Genomic DNA, 16,419 nt, shown 5'->3' with positions numbered 1-16,419 from the left:
ATGGGGGCATTTTTATAAAAAAAAAAAATGTTTTTTTTCTTTACTTTACGTAACCACCGGCTGCCATAAGTCTTTGACGCCAACCCATACCAGCTAATGAAGGTTGACTAACCTTTGGTTTTGGTTTATCTTCAGTTTTTGGCTTCCCTTCTTCTATCGGTTTTTCGTCACTTTTCGGTTCCTCTGACTTTACCTCACTTGCAGGTATGGTTGTGTCGTCAACATCTTCATAAATATCATATGCCATTTGTTTTTGTTTTCCTTTCAACTTTTTGTGTTTGTTGTAAAGTTTAGAATATTTCGACTCTAAGTCAATGAGATGTTCTATAATGAACTGTTGGTCAGTGAAGTAAACTTTTCCATCTGTTGTCTCGAAAGCTCCTTCAGACTTCAATATTTTATTTGTGAGAGTCTGTTTCTTTTTTGAGATACTAGCCGTTCCATTTCTATGAAAAGTGACTTTGTAGTTAGGGTTTGTATTTCCAGACCTGGCACTTTCTATTATTGAATTTTTCTCTTCATCTGTAAGTTCTTTGACAGGTTTTGACAATGGTTCTGAACTTTTTGTTTGTGGTGTCAAATCTACCGTTTCAACTTCTTCGGTCATTTCATCTCAGTAAAAAATTTTAGTTTGGTTTGTTTTCAACTGGTTGTTTAGGTTTTTTAAGTCGGTCTAAAACTTCTTGAGGTATAGGAAGAACTTGACAAACACGTGGTTGTGTAACTGCTGGAAGCCGACAAATCCATCTTGAGCCCATTTGTCTCAATGCTGTATTGTTCATTTCATCTCAGTAAAAAAATTTACATTCCCCACGTTTGAGGCGGTTGCGGTTGGTTGTTGTTTACCCACTGTTGTGCATGGTTATATCCTCTGTTAAAGAATCTTTCACCTTGGTCCATGTAGTGCCCTGCTTGGTTATAGTAGTCATTTGCTTTGTTATAGTAGTTTCCTGCTTGTCTTCCTACATTGTCCATCCATCCTTGAACTTTTCCTCTTGTTTCAGGATTTGGAATAAGATTTGCTGCATCTCGTGCTACATCCCAACCTTTCTGTACAGTTTGTATAATAGGTTGTGCTTTCTCTTTAAGTATACCTAATGTACTCAAAATCTTCCTTCCAATTCCAAATGCACCTCTGGCTATTGTTCCCACTGCGGGCAAAAATCTGGATGCAACTCCTGCTAATGCGCCAAATAAACCCATTTCTTATAGGGTAAAAAATGACGAATCCAAACAAGGACCCCTATGTTTCTAAGGCAACAAAGAAAGCACTCATGATAAAAATCTTTAGTTCAACACCAAATGCTTGGTTTATGGATATCTTGGAAAACATTCCGAGGTATAGAGAAGATGGACCACCATACTGGCTAATATTTGTCGGTCAAAACACAAGATACTGTGAAGCCATACCATTACAGTCCAAAAATATTTTAGATGTGAAAACTGCTTTGACAATATTTGTTGACAAATACCATCCAACAAAACTGACATCTGACTGTGAACGTTCTTTCAAATCAGACGATATTAAAAACTATCTGCGTTCAAAAAATGTAAACCAATATTTCATTGTCGACCAAAACCATTCTGCTCTTGGTGTCATTGACAGTTGTATAAAAATCTTAAGAGACTTAAATCAACCACAAGGTGGTGAGGTAGATGAAATGTCATATGACGACAAATATAGACACTTCTCCATGGCAAAGATGAGACAAGTTTTAAATATTTACAATAGCCGTAAACAAAAAGGTTTGGGAAACCACTCCCCGAAGAAATGAAAAACAACCCCGACTTAGAGAAAGACTATATATTTAATAGTTTAGTCAAAAGAGACAAACAAGAAAGAATGCCAGGCTTCAAACTTAAGAAAGGTGACAAAGTAAAAATAGAAATACCTAAACGCGACCCATATGAAAATACTATTGACTATGACAACAATGGGAACTCGACAGGTACTCGCATTCGTGTTCGTAAAAATAGAAGAAAGTATACAAGAGAATATTATGAAGTTTTAGGCAAACATGGCAAAATGTACACACTGCAAGCAGAAGATAAAACTACTATTGTCAGACCTCGTTTCAAACTTGTCAAAGTTCAAGGTGGTATACTTTCAAAGACAGTTCCTAACAAATATAAGACAACTCCTGACGAATATGCTAAAGAAGTTGAAAATGACGACTAAGCATTTCTATACCATGCGTAAACTGTCATGTAAGGTGGCATGTAGTCTTTACTCTGTCCCGTTGTTTGCGTATACCCTGAAACGCGATGTGTATGGCTTCCTCCTACCTCAGTGTTACTCCAGTAACAATTTATAGCAAACTTAACGTCCTCTTTAACATCATATCCTTTACCTTTTGTCATTCCTGACCAATCCCAAAATCTATGACTATGCAAACCTGCTTCAGATGTACTTAAATTTATGTAGTGACTGTGCGCAGGTAAATTTGCACCTGAAATCGTTTTACTTCCACCTGTTTCCTTTGAAGAGTTTGCACAATACAAAAACCTGTCGACTATTTGAGTCCAAGTTCCAAAACCAAGTACTACTTCTGGTCTGGTAGAGTTCATTGACGTATAAATAGAGCCTATAGGATATAGTGTTTGAAGTATTTCTGTCTTTAACGTTTGAAGCTCTGTTTTGTCAGCTTTTTTATCTAACTCATCGTTAACATATGTTTTGTCAGCTTTTTTATCTAACTCATCGTTAACATATGTTTTGTCAGCTTTTTTATCATATAAATCTTGAGCAGTGAATTTAACTTTGTTTTCATCCTCCATGACATAGACATTTCTACATTTAATGTCTTTCATCGTTGTTATGTCATCCTCCGATGTTAAACCTTGTGGAAAGTTAGGAGGTTTCCAATTTAATACATCCCCACCAGTTCCATCAGGTTCTTCAACCGTTCCTGCAATATTTTCTATACCAACAGTTGCGAAGAAATCGTGTGTATGTCCAACGTCACTTTTCCTGTTTAAGGTTTCTTGTAAGTTTGTAATATTTGCAATGGTATGTGTATGAGTCTTTTTAGAATATTCTTTGTCAGCTCTTGTCACTTCACTTGACATTTTATTGTCAACATATGTTTTATCTGCTAGTTCAGGATGAGTATGTTCTTTCGTTGCATATGTTGCATCTGCTCTGTCATGTTCTTCTTGAACTTTTTCAATGACATACTCTTTGTCAGCTTTGTTGTCAATATCTGCCTTCAAAAGAAGTTCATCTATAGGTTTCTCGTTTAAAGTTCTTTTTGTTGGATTTATACAAACAGTATGGTTCTTACTGTCTTGAAACAGAAACTCGTCTGTCATTGGGTTTATCGTCAGTTTTAAGTTTCCTTCTTTCAATGACTCAGATATCTTAGAATAGTTTGAAAAGTTTGTTGTGTTCTTATTTAGAGCTTGCATAATGAGTTGTCGGTTGTGTTGTATTTCTCTCATAGACGCTGTTTCTTTCGACATTTTTATTCTAGATAAAATATGCTTCCAATAGAAAAAGAAAATTCAAGAGTTGCTACAACTAAACCATTAGATGAACTTTTTACGAATGTCGGTCAAAAGTTTGAGACAGAGACCGTAAAGCATGAAGGCTATCGTTTTGACTACCCACTTAGATGGCTAAGAGACCCATCTGTCACAAAAGCTATTGGCTTTCGTAGAATGAAGTTTGTGTCTGTAGAAGATAAAAGTTTTCCATTTATTGTAAGGTTTCATATAGATTATATATCTGAAGGGAAACGAAAAATGTGGGAAGAAATTGAGCTAATACAAGTTGACCTTTCATCTTCTCTACAGACTGCGTTAAAAAATATAGAAGATAAAATAAATTCATGTTATGCAAAATATGCTGATGAATATGCAAATACCGAGAGCACACTTTATGTGAGAATTGTATATGACAAACAAAATTCACAAGTGTCATTTCAAATCTACGAAGACAATCCAAAGAAAGACGAACAAATATATACAGAATTCACTGCAATGTCATGGTATTATTTGCAAAGAATGTTAAATCAGAAAGTCGAACTTCCTTTAGCAAATATTTACAGTCGATATGCAAGAGATGAACCATATTTATTTAAAGATGTTTTCGACCCAGCTGCTATTATTGTTCATGCTTCATTTTCTGGCGCCCAAAACTCTTTCTTATGCTTGGCAAATGACTTTTACGAAAAACCTACAAAGTTATACGAACCACCAAGTGGAAGTATTTCAGACTTTCAAGTATGGTTTACTACAGATGGAAGAAAAAGAATAATTCCATTATACCATGCGTTTTACTTAGAACTTAGTTTCATATACAACTACTATCGAACGATAAAAATATAATTTTTTAATACGGTTGAGGTGTTGGATTTGGTTGCCAACTAGACTGTGGTGCAGGTTCAGGCTGTTGTATAACAGGAGCTTGTTCTTCTGGTTCAGGGTCTTTAGGTATAATACCAACAAACTGACCTACTCTTTTACCAATATTTTTGACTCCGTTCCAAATTCCTTTTCCGACAGATTTTATTCCATTCCATATACCTCTTCCAACATTTCGAAAGAAGTTTCCTATTCTTCCAAAGAAACCCATTTTACTATATGTAAAAATCTAATGTCCGCCTAGTCTCTTACGTTTCCTGTTGAGTTCCATAGCATTCTTTAACTGGAGCTCATACATTCTGTTTCTCCTCTGGTAGAAAACATATTCTGGGTCAACTCCTGTGTTCGCGTCATCTGCATAAAGTTGTTTATATCCCACTTCAGGGTTTGTATAAAACTCTTTCCATCTCATATTTGCATACCATGGTGGCAAACCTAACGCAGCGTCATTTGACATGGCAGTTTGCATTTGTACATCTGTTGGCACTTGACCATAGTTTGCCATTGCAGTTTGTATTCTAACTTCATTTGGAATATTCTCTGGGTTTGGTTGTCCAGGTTGCTGTGCATTCGCTAAGTTCTGTGCGTCCATTTAATATTAGATAAAAATATCTCTTACGAGTACATATACTGAACATTTGCAGGCATTGGTTCATCTTCATATTCTCTATATCTTTCTGCCACGTCAAATAAGTAAATGACACAATGGAAAAAACCTAAAACAAGTAGTCCTATTTCAAACCACATTTACTTACTAGTAAAATTTCTTTGTTATGACACTTTCTCCAGTTTATAGGACCTCTCTCATATTCTATCTTATCGTATCTAAACTCATAGTCATGTATGTCCTCTAACCATCTCATGACACTTTCCAAACCACTTTTATCGGATGTAAAGTAAAAGCATGGATGGTTATGTAAAACGTCTAAAGTTTCTAAAGAGTCTCTCAAAGTCCAGTCTACTTGGTATTGAAAATCCCATGTGTTATAGAACGGTGGGTCCACTATAAAGAAAACATTTTCCTTGTCTTTATATTTTTCATACAACTCTGTCCAATGACATCTCACAAACTCTATACCCTCAATATATTTTTCTATGTCCTCTTTGAAAACATTTGTATAGTTAAGATATAAAACTTTTGACATAAGTGTTTCAATGTCATGAACTCTTATAGCACCACTATATAATAGTCTAGCAGATATACTATCCCAGTCTATATATTCTGCTTTTTTCAAAACCTCTCTCACAATATTTTTCTTATCTAATGGTATACGTTCCATCTTACCTATAGGTATCTTTTTTTTAACGCTTTCAATATATTGTTTGTGTCTGGAATATGTTTGAGACGGTCCATATAGTTGTCGAAGTCATTGCATATAATCTTTGAGTCAGGAAATACAGTATGGCACAATGGGATATATAGAAACTTCCACCGAACAAATCTACAAATGTTAGACCATTCGGTAGTTTCTTAAGTTCTCTCAATAGAATATCTTTACATCTACTCTTATTTCCAAAGAAGGGTAACGGTGGTTTTGTAAAATTCATTTTATATACAATAAAAATGTTTTTTTCCTGAAAAGTGACAGAAAAGTGACAAAACATTTACGAAGAAATCTTGACAAATTCAAGAGGGTAGAAAAGAGGTTAGAAAAGAGGTTATATCTAACCTTCTACCCTAAAATATATTTTTATTGAATTCTGAGTAAAATTCTGAGTAAAATGACAGATGTTTATATGACCCTTACTTGTCCGGTTTATAGGACCTCTCTCATATTCTATCTTGTCGTAAATAAAACTCACAGTCATGTATGTCCTCAAAACTTCATTTATACTAAACATCTTCAGGGCTAGAAGGCACGAAGTGCCTGGAAGCCCCACTACCTTTTTTTTTTTTTTTTTTTTATGTTATACATGTGTAAAACCATTTCCACAATTTGATTAATGTTAAATTAAGTTCATAACTATGAAATGACACAATAACAATATATTTGGACAAACATCTCTTCAAAGGCGCATCAGATAAAGGTGATAGGCAAATGATTGAACGTCTTGTAAGAAATTACATATGAAAAAGAAATTTGGAATTAAATTATGTAACAACAAATAAAATGTAATCCATTTATTCTAGTAAAAATCGATATCTTTTCATCATTTACTGATTTGAAAAGTGCCAAAAATGTCTCCAAGTAAAAAACACAAAATTTTTAAAAAATGAGCACAGAAGTTGCTGAAAAAGTCGAAACTACAACAGAAGAAAACAAGCAACCAGAAGAAAAGAAGTTAACAAAGGCAGAAAGAAAGAAATTAAATCGTAAAACAAAGAAACAAAGGATGGAAGAAGCAGCAAATCGTGTTAAAGAACCGTACGTTAGAAACAAGTTCCTCATTGAATACGAAGCAAAGATGAAACAACATCTCAAAGAAATGGAAGAAGAAAAACGCAGAAAAGAACAAGAAGAGATGATTGCTCAAGCTGAAAAGGAAGCAGCAGAAAGAAAACTTGCAAAAGAGAAAGAACTTGCTGATAAAACACTTACTCGTGACGAAGAATCAGGTTTAACCTATAGAGAGATCGTTATTGAAGCAATTGGTGCAAGAATGCAAGAAGATGCACCATTAGTTAGCATGAATGCAATTCTCGCATACTTCTACGACTATTTCAAAGATGGAGATAATAAAAAATTCAAAAATCTCCTTAAATCTACTGTTAAGCAGTTAGTTAAGGAAGGAATCCTCAGAAGCAAGCGTGATTCTTATGGACTTGATCATAAACATCTGGATCTCAAACCAGAATTCTTACCAATTCGTGATTTAATCGTTCGTAACAAACCAGCCGAGACACCAAAGGATGCAACACCAGCTGAGACTAAACTAGCAACTGAGGAACCAGCAAAAGAAGAAACTAAGGAAGAAAAGACAGAAGATAAAAAAGAGGAATGAAATATGTAAAATAATCGAAAACCAATAAAATATTTATATAAAGAGCTATTATTTGAATTACATAACTATAGAATTTTTAACTATATTTGAAATATTAAATATCATCTCAAATTTATTAATGCTAAAACCCGATGATCTTATGAAAATGAGTACTACACAAGCAAACTTAGCTATTGTCTTCAAAAAAATCATGATATTATTAATATTATTTATTTTTTCAATTTTATTTCTAAACTTGAACAAAAACTATTAAACACTCAGGATGTTGTTGGGATGGAATTAATAATGATAGCCAGATGGCCGCTAATTAATATAACTACTCATGTAATTGCAACAAAGACTCTTAAAAAAGTGACAATACTGATTTCACAAAATGAGCAATCCGCCATCAACTTTTCTTCGAAACTATGGTCAACCTGACCAGGAAGCTCCTCCAATTGTAGACTATACGCCTCCAGATGAAGTCTACGCCGAAATCATAAAAGTTCAGAATCGCCTCAAAAATTTGGAAAAAATCATAGATCAAAACCAAGAAAAATCCAAAAAACTTGGTACAGAGTGCGTAAACATCATGGGTGCCGCCGAAATAATAACGTTTGACCTCTTTTTACTCGATTATATTTTCAATTATGGCATCAATGCTAATCCTTTTGTCACATTTGTCGAACAGTGCGATTCCGCTGCCACTAAAACCGAAGTTGAACAACTCGGTGGCCATATAAAATACGTCTACAGATCAATGGAAACAGCTGTTAGCAATATAATGAAAAACGAGATAGAAAGAATTGAGCCAAGGTCTGTCAGACCTCTTTCTCAATACGTTAAACTGAAAGAATTCATGATTGGCGATGAAATTCAAGGAAAACCAGTTACGACGAGATTACCAACAAATGTACCTCAAACACCAACACCTGCAATCAACATTCCTCCTGAATTCGATGAAAGAATCAGAAAAGAACTCGAAGCTGCAGAATTATCTCAAGAAATTTTACACTTACGAGGTGTTGTTGGCGCTCTTTCCCATAAATTGGCGGACATTGATAACATCCGTGCACAAATAAAGGCTCTAAAACCAAAGGTTTCTGATACAAAAACGTTTTCAATTCAAGATTGCCCTCCAGAGTCAATTCTCAACTCTCCTTTCTACAAAGTTGTTGAGCAGAAGTACCATTTCCTCAACATGATTGCAGAAAGCCTTAGAAAACAGACTGCTTTGATTAAAAGTGTCAATGAAGAGCTCGAGAACAGCCAAAACATCTTCCAAAAGATCAAAGTCACCAGTATTAAGATGTACGATAACTTCAGCTATTCAAAAGAAAAATTTGTGAAAAGAATCGACAAATTACAGAACGAAATACTCAATCTCGAGCAGAAATACACTCCTTACATTGAAGCAATCTTCCCCAAGAATGTTTCAGCCAGATTCCAATCGATGGAAGAAGATAATTCAAAAGAATGGGATGAAATCGCCGAATTACTCGACCAAAAGCTAAGTGCAACGACGGAGGGCACATCAGAGAACATAGATCTCTCAAGTGCTGCCGTCATGCTCCCTCAACTTCGCGACATGCGAGATGAAATTTTCCAAAACTGCGTAAAGGCCACAGAGAAAGCCCGTACGTGGTTCTATTCACAACAAGCCAATTTCAGCGCTATTGCAGATAGTACGAAAGCAACAGTTCAAATCGAAGAACTTCAAAATGAATATCGCGAATTACAGAAACTCCAACAGATTTACTTACATTTCGGCGATTCATACCGTTCCTTATCCATCGAAAAGATATGCCAGAACATCATACAAGCCAACCAGCAGCTAATAATTCTCGCGACAAGCTCATTAGACATTCCGGCCGATACTATACAGATTCCGCCTGCGGAAGACGTGGAAGCTGAGTACGCTCAGCTCTGCGCCGAAGAGGCAGCCCTGGACGAGGAAATCGCGAAAATCGATAGCCAAGTCAGGGAAGCGGAAGAGAGGAGGTTCGTCATTGCCAAAGAGAGAGACATGTTCAAGGACATGTTCACTGCGAGAATGGATAGATTCGACGAAAGAGAATACGAGAATGCAAAGAAAATACTCGATTGTCCAGTTTGCAAAGAAGCGAAAAGGAACGTTTACTTGTCGCCGTGCATGCACGCGGTCTGTAGCGACTGCTTGCAGAAATCTGGCGAAGTATGTCCTGTTTGCGGTCACCAGGTCAAAGAAACTCATCCACTTTACTTCCAGATTTGATTTACTTTATATTTAATAAATTCTGTTTATTTTAATAAAAAAAATACAATTTTATATAAAAATATAACTTTATTTTTATGGTCAAATGAGTGATTTTCAAGTACTTATACTCATATTGACTTGGCCAAAGCACAGTCATTCAAAGATAAAACATAATTTTCAAGATTTTATATCATTCTATTTTATTGGATATCTTATATAATCAAAAGGCGAAACATATATTATTTCTTAAAAGATATATGAGATCTTCTCCTACTTCACTATATTAGTCTGATATTCGGAAATTTTTATTTTGATTTGGCTATTATTTATATTTTGCTTAATAAAATAGACAAATTTTAGATCATGCTAATAAATTCAATATATATGAAGCAATGCTAAGTAAATAATTTTGAGATGATCCTAAAATTCCTTATAACTCATGCATCTATCACTTTAAACAAGTCTTTAGTTTAAAGGATATCTCGACAGAAACTCAATAGACCACTTGAATGTGAAATTGAGATTTGATTTTTCTCATAATTTTATTAAAAATTGATCCAGAATAAATACATATATCCATTTTATAAATCAAGGGGTAAAATGAACATTTTATTTTGATGAATTATGGCTGAGGTGCTTCTTCGACCTCAGCATTTTCTTCTTCACCATCTTCATCATCCTCTTCTTCGTCATCATCATCTTCTCCTTTATGATGATGGTGGTGATGGTGATGATTATGTTTCTTCTTGTAAAGAACAAAGCAAACGATGAATACGACAAGAAGGCATCCAACGATGACAAAGACCATCCAAACTCTGAGAGGACCAACTTTCTTCATGAAGAATCCTTCTGTTTGGTTTGTGGGCTGGCCATCGGTCTGTGCAGTGACATTTTCTGTTGATGCGTGATTTCCATCATTGTTTCCTGTGCTTCCTGTGTTTCCATTATTGTTTCCATTGGAATTTGTGTTACCATCTGGATTGTATGCAACAATGGCCTTGATCTTTTCTGTTGCATATAAAATCATTTCGTAAGGCTTCTTTGAAGTAATCATATACTTCTGGATTGAAACTTTGCCACCCTGCATAGCTGAGTTATCAACATAGCAGTTATTAATGATAACATCAGCCGTTCTTGAATAAATAAGTGGGATGTTAGTGTACTTGTTTCCATAGAAGATAGTGTCCTTTATAGAAATCGGGTTTGATTTCTCACAGACGATTACACCCCATCCATCAATTTGATTGCCAACAAAGTTGCAATGGTTGATGGTAGTGTCTCCTGCAGTGGAAGCGTTGTAAACGACACCACATGAGGAACGGCATTCTTCGAAATTGCACCAATTTACAACTGGTGATGTACTGGAATGATCAAAAATGACATTACCATAAGCATACATTTGGCCTGCCTGATCAGCGTAGTTTCCGGAAACGTTTAAGTTCTCAAGGTATCTTGGGGTCTGCTCTAATCTTAAGTTTCTTGCTCCACCCTTGTTATCGATGAAAGAAGACATGGTTAGGTTGAAATCACCAGTAGTTGCTATTCTTCCCATAACTCCTTGTGCTCCACTACCGGCAAACCCAAATTTTAGCTAAAAGTGACAGGGGAAAAAAACGTTTAGTATTAAAAAAAAAGACCGATGAGAGCTTCGTTCGAAATATAGAGGGAACTGAGAATGCGCAACCATTCTCAGGGAATATTGGATGCTATTCCCGTTCCCTCTGTATGGAAAATTGAGGTTTTCAAAGGGAGTTAAAATAATATCAAATTTATACTAATTTACTTCAAAATACAAAAGTATTTGACAGCTAAAATTAGTTACTTTAGCAAGCCTATCAATACCCTTTTACGATTATTGCTACTTTTTCGAAATAAAAGTAAAAACAAATTTATACTAATTTACTTCAAAATACAAAAGTATTTGACAGCTAAAATTAGTTACTTTAGCAAGCCTATCAATACCCTTTTACGATTATTGCTACTTTTTCGAAATAAAATAAATTTATTATCAAAAACCTTTTTTTTCTTAGTAAAAATAAACGAAATTTTTTACCTTATGAACTTTTGATGGAAATATGCAAATTTAAAATAATAAAGAAAGCCGCGAGCGAAGCGATCGGCTTAGTTCGAAGATTTTGATTCAAATCTTTGCTGATCTGTAATTCGCGGAAGCCGCGAGCGAATCGAGCGGCTTAGGTCTAAGATTTTGATTCAAATCTTTGCTTATATTCCTTAAATTCTTTATGAAACTCGCAACAGTTCCATAAAAAATTTTAAATTCTCAACTGTCGAAATTACCGATCGGTAATCACACCCTTCACGGGTGTGTCACTTTTAGCTAAAATTACCCCTACTCCTCCACTACCTGGCTTATTTCTGGCATCGGCAACTTTATCAAATTTGAGGAAGAACTTTCCTTCAAAAGCAAATGGACCATTTGTTTGTGCGCTGCATTCAACGAACATAGTTGTAATGACTTCAATTTTATTTCCTAATCCGCCATCTATCCATACTGGAGCATATGCGGACCATCCACCAAGGTGTCGTTATTTTTTAGCTTCTTGGTGGGCTAAGTTTCATAGGCTGTACGTTTTGGTTTATTGCAACTTGTAAAGTTTTCTGGGCCTTTTACATTTGCATTGCAACTTCTTGTTTTTAATACTCATCCGCTAATCCAATTATATGTCTCAGGGCTTTTTGTTTTTATTTCTTCATCCTTCAGTACTGTTTATATTGAGATAGTATGGTTTTTTCAAATTTATAACATCTTGTTCCGATTTTTTGCTATCTGCTGCTTTTCTGACACTGGTTTTTTCGCCGGTATTCCTCTGTATTAGGTTCTTTCAGTTGTTTCTTCTTTCTTCTTTTCTCTACGTTTACCTCATTTAGTTTGCTTTTGTGAGCTGTCGTGTACGGATATTCCAGTTTCACTTTTCAGGTTTTCACGTGTATTTGTTTCTGATAGTTATGTTTGACTTTTTGCACATCTGTTATTTGCATTTTGAGTGAACTCAAACCTCTCATTTTGACTTGAGGGTTATAAGCTGTTCCGTCTGCAGCTCCACCATACCATATTCGCTAAAGTGCCGCTCTTAAACCGTCCACTCTGATGCACCCAATAACATCCGGTTCTATAAGCATAGGGTTGCTTGACTTTTTTGCAACATAGTGGCGGCAAGTGTCTTCATGATTATGACGCCCTGTATACAAGTTCGTTCATTTGGTAGATGTATTTTATATCGATCGTCTTCATGCAGTGCTACGTCTTCTTCTTCATGCGTATTAGTAACTACGGTAGCTTACGATACCGTGGCATTTAAGTGAGTAGAAAAACGGTTTTTGACAGATGTTTATCTGAACTTTTGTTCAAGCAGCAAAAAACGTACTACCGAGTCAAGCGTAGTGTTGTTCTAGTTTTGTGTCAGAAATAACGTCGCGCTATTTCTTGTATTTAAAAATGAGAGAAAAGGCTTCTCAAAGTATAAACTTCCTATGGAAACGCCGCTGAACTTTTCTTTAGCGACGATAGACCCTATACTTGTCCGGTAAATTATATTAACACTTATTATGGGCTAGAGGCACGAAGTGCTAAGGCCATCCCAAGAAAAAAAAAAAACATTCATTTATACTAAACAGCTTCAGTAGAGGGCACGGAAAGTGCCTGGAGGCCCCTTGACACCTTTTTTTTTTTTTTTTTTTTTTTTTTTTTTTTTTTTTTTTTTTTTTTTTTTTTTTTTTTTTTTTTTTTTTTTTTTTTTTTTTTTTTTTTTTCTTTTTTTTTTTTTTTTTTTTTTTTTTTCTCTTTTTTTTTTTTTTTTTTTTTTTCTTTTTGTTTTTTTTTTTTTTTGTTATTTTTTTTTTTTTTTTTTTTTTATTTTTTTATTTTTTTTTTTTTTTTTTTTTTGTTTTTTTTTTTTTTTTTTTTTTTTTTTTTTTTTTTTTTTTTTTTTTTTTTTTTTTTTTTTTTTTAATATTATTTGATTTATTGAAATCAATTATTTGATTCATTCTTTCTTCAATCTCTTCTATTCTTTTTGTTAAATCATCAATTTTCATTAATGAGGTGATTCTTGATTGAGGAATAGATTTCAAACTAACCACTCCTTTTATTTTTGAAATTTTGAATCCATCAACTTTAAACATTTTATTCAATTTACATGTTGTCAATTCTTCAAATAATTTTTTATTATTAGCATAATAGTCATTAAATTCTTCAACAGATGAAAAAATTTTTATTTCAGTAATTGGTTTAACAACGTTTATTTTTTGTTGAACATTTTCACTTTCATTTATTTCTTCCTCCTCTGTTTCATTTATTTTTAAAATCGGTTTCATTTATCATTAAATAAAAATTAGAATATAAGTGATGAAATATATTTTTTAATTAATATTAAATCAGAAATGGCGGCAGGATTCTTTAAAAAATTATGGGAAGGAATTAAGAAAGCTGCAGGTTGGGTTATAAAAAGTTATTAAACCGTTGCAAACTTTTTGGCACCAGTAGCGAAAACGGCAGGAACTATCATAGGTGGAGTATTAGGTGCTAAAGCAGGTAATCCGGCGATGGGAGCACAAGCAGGTAACGCAATTGGTGGAATTGCTGAAGGAATACTTAATAAAATAGGAGGTAGATAGTGGAAAAAAAATAAATATTATTTTTATCTTAGTATCGGTTGTAGTCTTTGATAAACTTTTTCTCCTTTATTTAATATTTCTCTTATTGGGGCAGCTTTTGGTGTTATTGATTCAGCAACGTCACTAATTGCTTCTTTATTCTTAAATATCCAATTTGCTCCTTTCTTCATTGTTTCCCAAACTTTATGCGCTCCTCTTTTTACTTTATCCCACAGTTTCTTAAAGAATCCTGCAGCCATAGTTGATTATTTCATTAAAATTAAAAATTCATTTTCATCTTTTAATTTTGATTTTTTATTTATAATAAATGACGACTAACTATTTGTGCCAAAACACTAAACCGATTAATGGAAATGTGTTTCATTCATTCGAAAAGATAAATGAAATATTCGCAAAGAATGACGGTAGAAGATATTATAGAGAACTTGAAAGTTCATGCTATGACTCTGATGCTCCATATTTTGATGATAAACAAACTCATTTAAGAATTACAAATCCGGCTCATGATGTGAACCAATTAGGTGACACATATATTAAACGCAAAGTTAAAGCAACTCTAGTTTCAAATAAAGCTTTCACATGTGATGCCGCTTTTAAATGCATGCGTTTATTCGTTGGTTACAAATCATCAAATCAAAGCTTTAAACAATTAGAAGTAGAAACCGAAAGAGGTGATGCCGGTTATCTTCAGATGGATTGCGCCCGTGAATCTTTCGCATTTGCAACATATAAACCAAAATCAGAAAGGAAAGTTAAAAAGTTTGTTCATTCGTTATATAATAATGTTCAAAAATATGATAACTCAGTATGTGGTAAATATATTGACCCTTCAGAAGTTTTCAAGAAAGCAAATGAAGAAGTTGATGTCACTTTTGATATGATTATTCCGGTAAATGATTTGTTAGCATTTCAGGCGTTCGATGATTATCCTAAATCATTTGGTGAAATCATTCTTAAATATTATGTTTTCAGGGATACTTTAGTATTTTGTCAGGTTGACCCGTTAAGAGTTGCTGATTTACAAAATTACGTTTATGAAAAGATAACTGATGAAAATTATGAAAAGATTATGAATCATGTTTATAAATATGATCGCAAATTCCAACAAATCGGACTTCCTGCCAAATTAATTACAAGCTTAGCCGCTACATCTGCTGACGCAACAGTTGATAACGTTATTATTTCATGCACAAAGATGGAAGTTTTAGAGGATAAATGCATTACACCAGGATACGGTTTAATTGAAGAATCAGTTAAAGCAATACCACGTTTATTCAGTAAGGAAGATCCATTCATGATTCCAGCTCAACATATTGACGTTCGTTCACTAAATGGAGGTTGCATCACTCCTGAAGGTATTAGCTCAGATTTCTCATACGCTCTTCATAATGTTACAGATGTTGTGTTAACATTTCCGAAGAATGCAATGCAAAGAACAGTTTTAGAAAATCCAATGCTTCGAGGTCTTCAGGTCACTATAGATTCCAGAAACTTCCCCGATCAAGCGATGACCACAGTGGGTGACATATTCTTTACACGTATGCTTCAAGCTTCTGATTTAGATGGAGTGAATGAATGCACAGAAGAATACGAGGACTCATTAACTAGACCACTGAATGATGATGATGGCACGCCATTAGCTAGAACATGGAAAGACCAAACTTCATTCTTATGCACTATTCCAGTTCAACGTGATGGAGCGGGTATATTCTTTGATGGATTAGAAACTTTCAACTCACAAGTTACAGTACAAGTGAAAGCTTATCCAATCATTCAGGGTGAAAATGACACTTACTGTTCAAAGGTGACAAATCCTCCTCAGGTTTGGTTTACTAGGACTACATATTGGACATGGACACCGGATGAAGGTTTGAAATATCATCCAACAGGTACACCACCACAGTATAGAAGTTCATATGATGAAATATTGATGAATAGAAATGTTTAAAATTATAAATTTATTTTTGATTAAATGGATTTAAATTCATCCACCCCTTATGAAGAATTAGGGAGTATATAATACATACGTAGATGATATGATTAATGAAGCATTGAGTGATAATAGAAATGCTCTATCTAAGGAAAAATTAATGAAAATTCCATATTCTGAATGTTACTTAAATTCAATCACTGCAGCAATTGGTAAACAAAATAAAGGTAAAACATTAACGATATTAAAACAAATTATCATTATTGCTAACACTTCCCCCCATTCACATGTGTTAATTTATATCAACCGTTCAGGTTCACCTTCAGATGAT

The 16,419-nt window shown here is 34.1% G+C and overlaps 7 protein-coding genes across 7 annotated transcripts, besides 6 other annotated features; 2 read left to right on the top strand and 5 right to left on the bottom strand.

The window, feature by feature from the left end:
• Positions 1-6,270: part of a mobile genetic element that runs on past the window's edge.
• Positions 41-607, bottom strand: TVAGG3_0231210 (phage tail repeat-like family; the record flags this gene model as incomplete). Its single annotated transcript, XM_051227342.1, has 1 exon — positions 41-607. The coding sequence occupies one exon, from the start codon at positions 605-607 to the stop codon at positions 41-43; it is 567 nt and encodes a 188-aa protein (XP_051112328.1).
• TVAGG3_0231200 (uncharacterized protein) lies at positions 627-782 on the bottom strand (the record flags this gene model as incomplete). Its single annotated transcript, XM_051227341.1, has 1 exon — positions 627-782. One exon carries the CDS (start codon positions 780-782, stop codon positions 627-629), a length of 156 nt encoding a protein of 51 aa, XP_051112327.1.
• Positions 802-1,203, bottom strand: TVAGG3_0231190 (uncharacterized protein; the record flags this gene model as incomplete). Its single annotated transcript, XM_051227340.1, has 1 exon — positions 802-1,203. The coding sequence occupies one exon, from the start codon at positions 1,201-1,203 to the stop codon at positions 802-804; it is 402 nt and encodes a 133-aa protein (XP_051112326.1).
• TVAGG3_0231180 (phage tail repeat-like family) lies at positions 2,176-3,069 on the bottom strand (the record flags this gene model as incomplete). The annotated part of the gene is made up of 1 exon (XM_051227339.1): positions 2,176-3,069. The coding sequence occupies one exon, from the start codon at positions 3,067-3,069 to the stop codon at positions 2,176-2,178; it is 894 nt and encodes a 297-aa protein (XP_051112325.1).
• Positions 4,006-4,329, top strand: TVAGG3_0231170 (uncharacterized protein; the record flags this gene model as incomplete). The annotated part of the gene is made up of 1 exon (XM_051227338.1): positions 4,006-4,329. The coding sequence occupies one exon, from the start codon at positions 4,006-4,008 to the stop codon at positions 4,327-4,329; it is 324 nt and encodes a 107-aa protein (XP_051112324.1).
• Positions 4,595-4,870, bottom strand: TVAGG3_0231160 (uncharacterized protein; the record flags this gene model as incomplete). The annotated part of the gene is made up of 1 exon (XM_051227337.1): positions 4,595-4,870. One exon carries the CDS (start codon positions 4,868-4,870, stop codon positions 4,595-4,597), a length of 276 nt encoding a protein of 91 aa, XP_051112323.1.
• Positions 6,185-6,270: a terminal%2Cinverted (terminal inverted repeat of Maverick-3 transposon ID:TVAGG3_0231150).
• A 286-nt stretch (positions 6,271-6,556) lies between these two features.
• TVAGG3_0231140 (winged helix DNA-binding domain family) lies at positions 6,557-7,399 on the top strand (the record flags this gene model as incomplete). Its single annotated transcript, XM_001583867.1, has 1 exon — positions 6,580-7,308. One exon carries the CDS (start codon positions 6,580-6,582, stop codon positions 7,306-7,308), a length of 729 nt encoding a protein of 242 aa, XP_001583917.1.
• Positions 7,400-11,096: 3,697 nt separating this feature from the next.
• Positions 11,097-11,126: a terminal%2Cinverted (terminal inverted repeat of MuDR-3_TvMULE3 transposon ID:TVAGG3_0231130).
• Positions 11,097-11,879: a mobile genetic element.
• Positions 11,850-11,879: a terminal%2Cinverted (terminal inverted repeat of MuDR-3_TvMULE3 transposon ID:TVAGG3_0231130).
• Positions 11,880-15,530: 3,651 nt separating this feature from the next.
• Positions 15,531-16,419: part of a mobile genetic element that runs on past the window's edge.

The sequence above is a fragment of the Trichomonas vaginalis genome, chromosome IV (assembly GCF_026262505.1).
Source record: "Trichomonas vaginalis G3 chromosome IV, whole genome shotgun sequence".
NCBI classification, from domain to species: Eukaryota; Parabasalia; order Trichomonadida; family Trichomonadidae; genus Trichomonas; species Trichomonas vaginalis.
The sequence above is the reverse complement of the archived record's forward strand: the minus strand, read 5'-3'. Positions and strand labels throughout refer to the sequence as shown.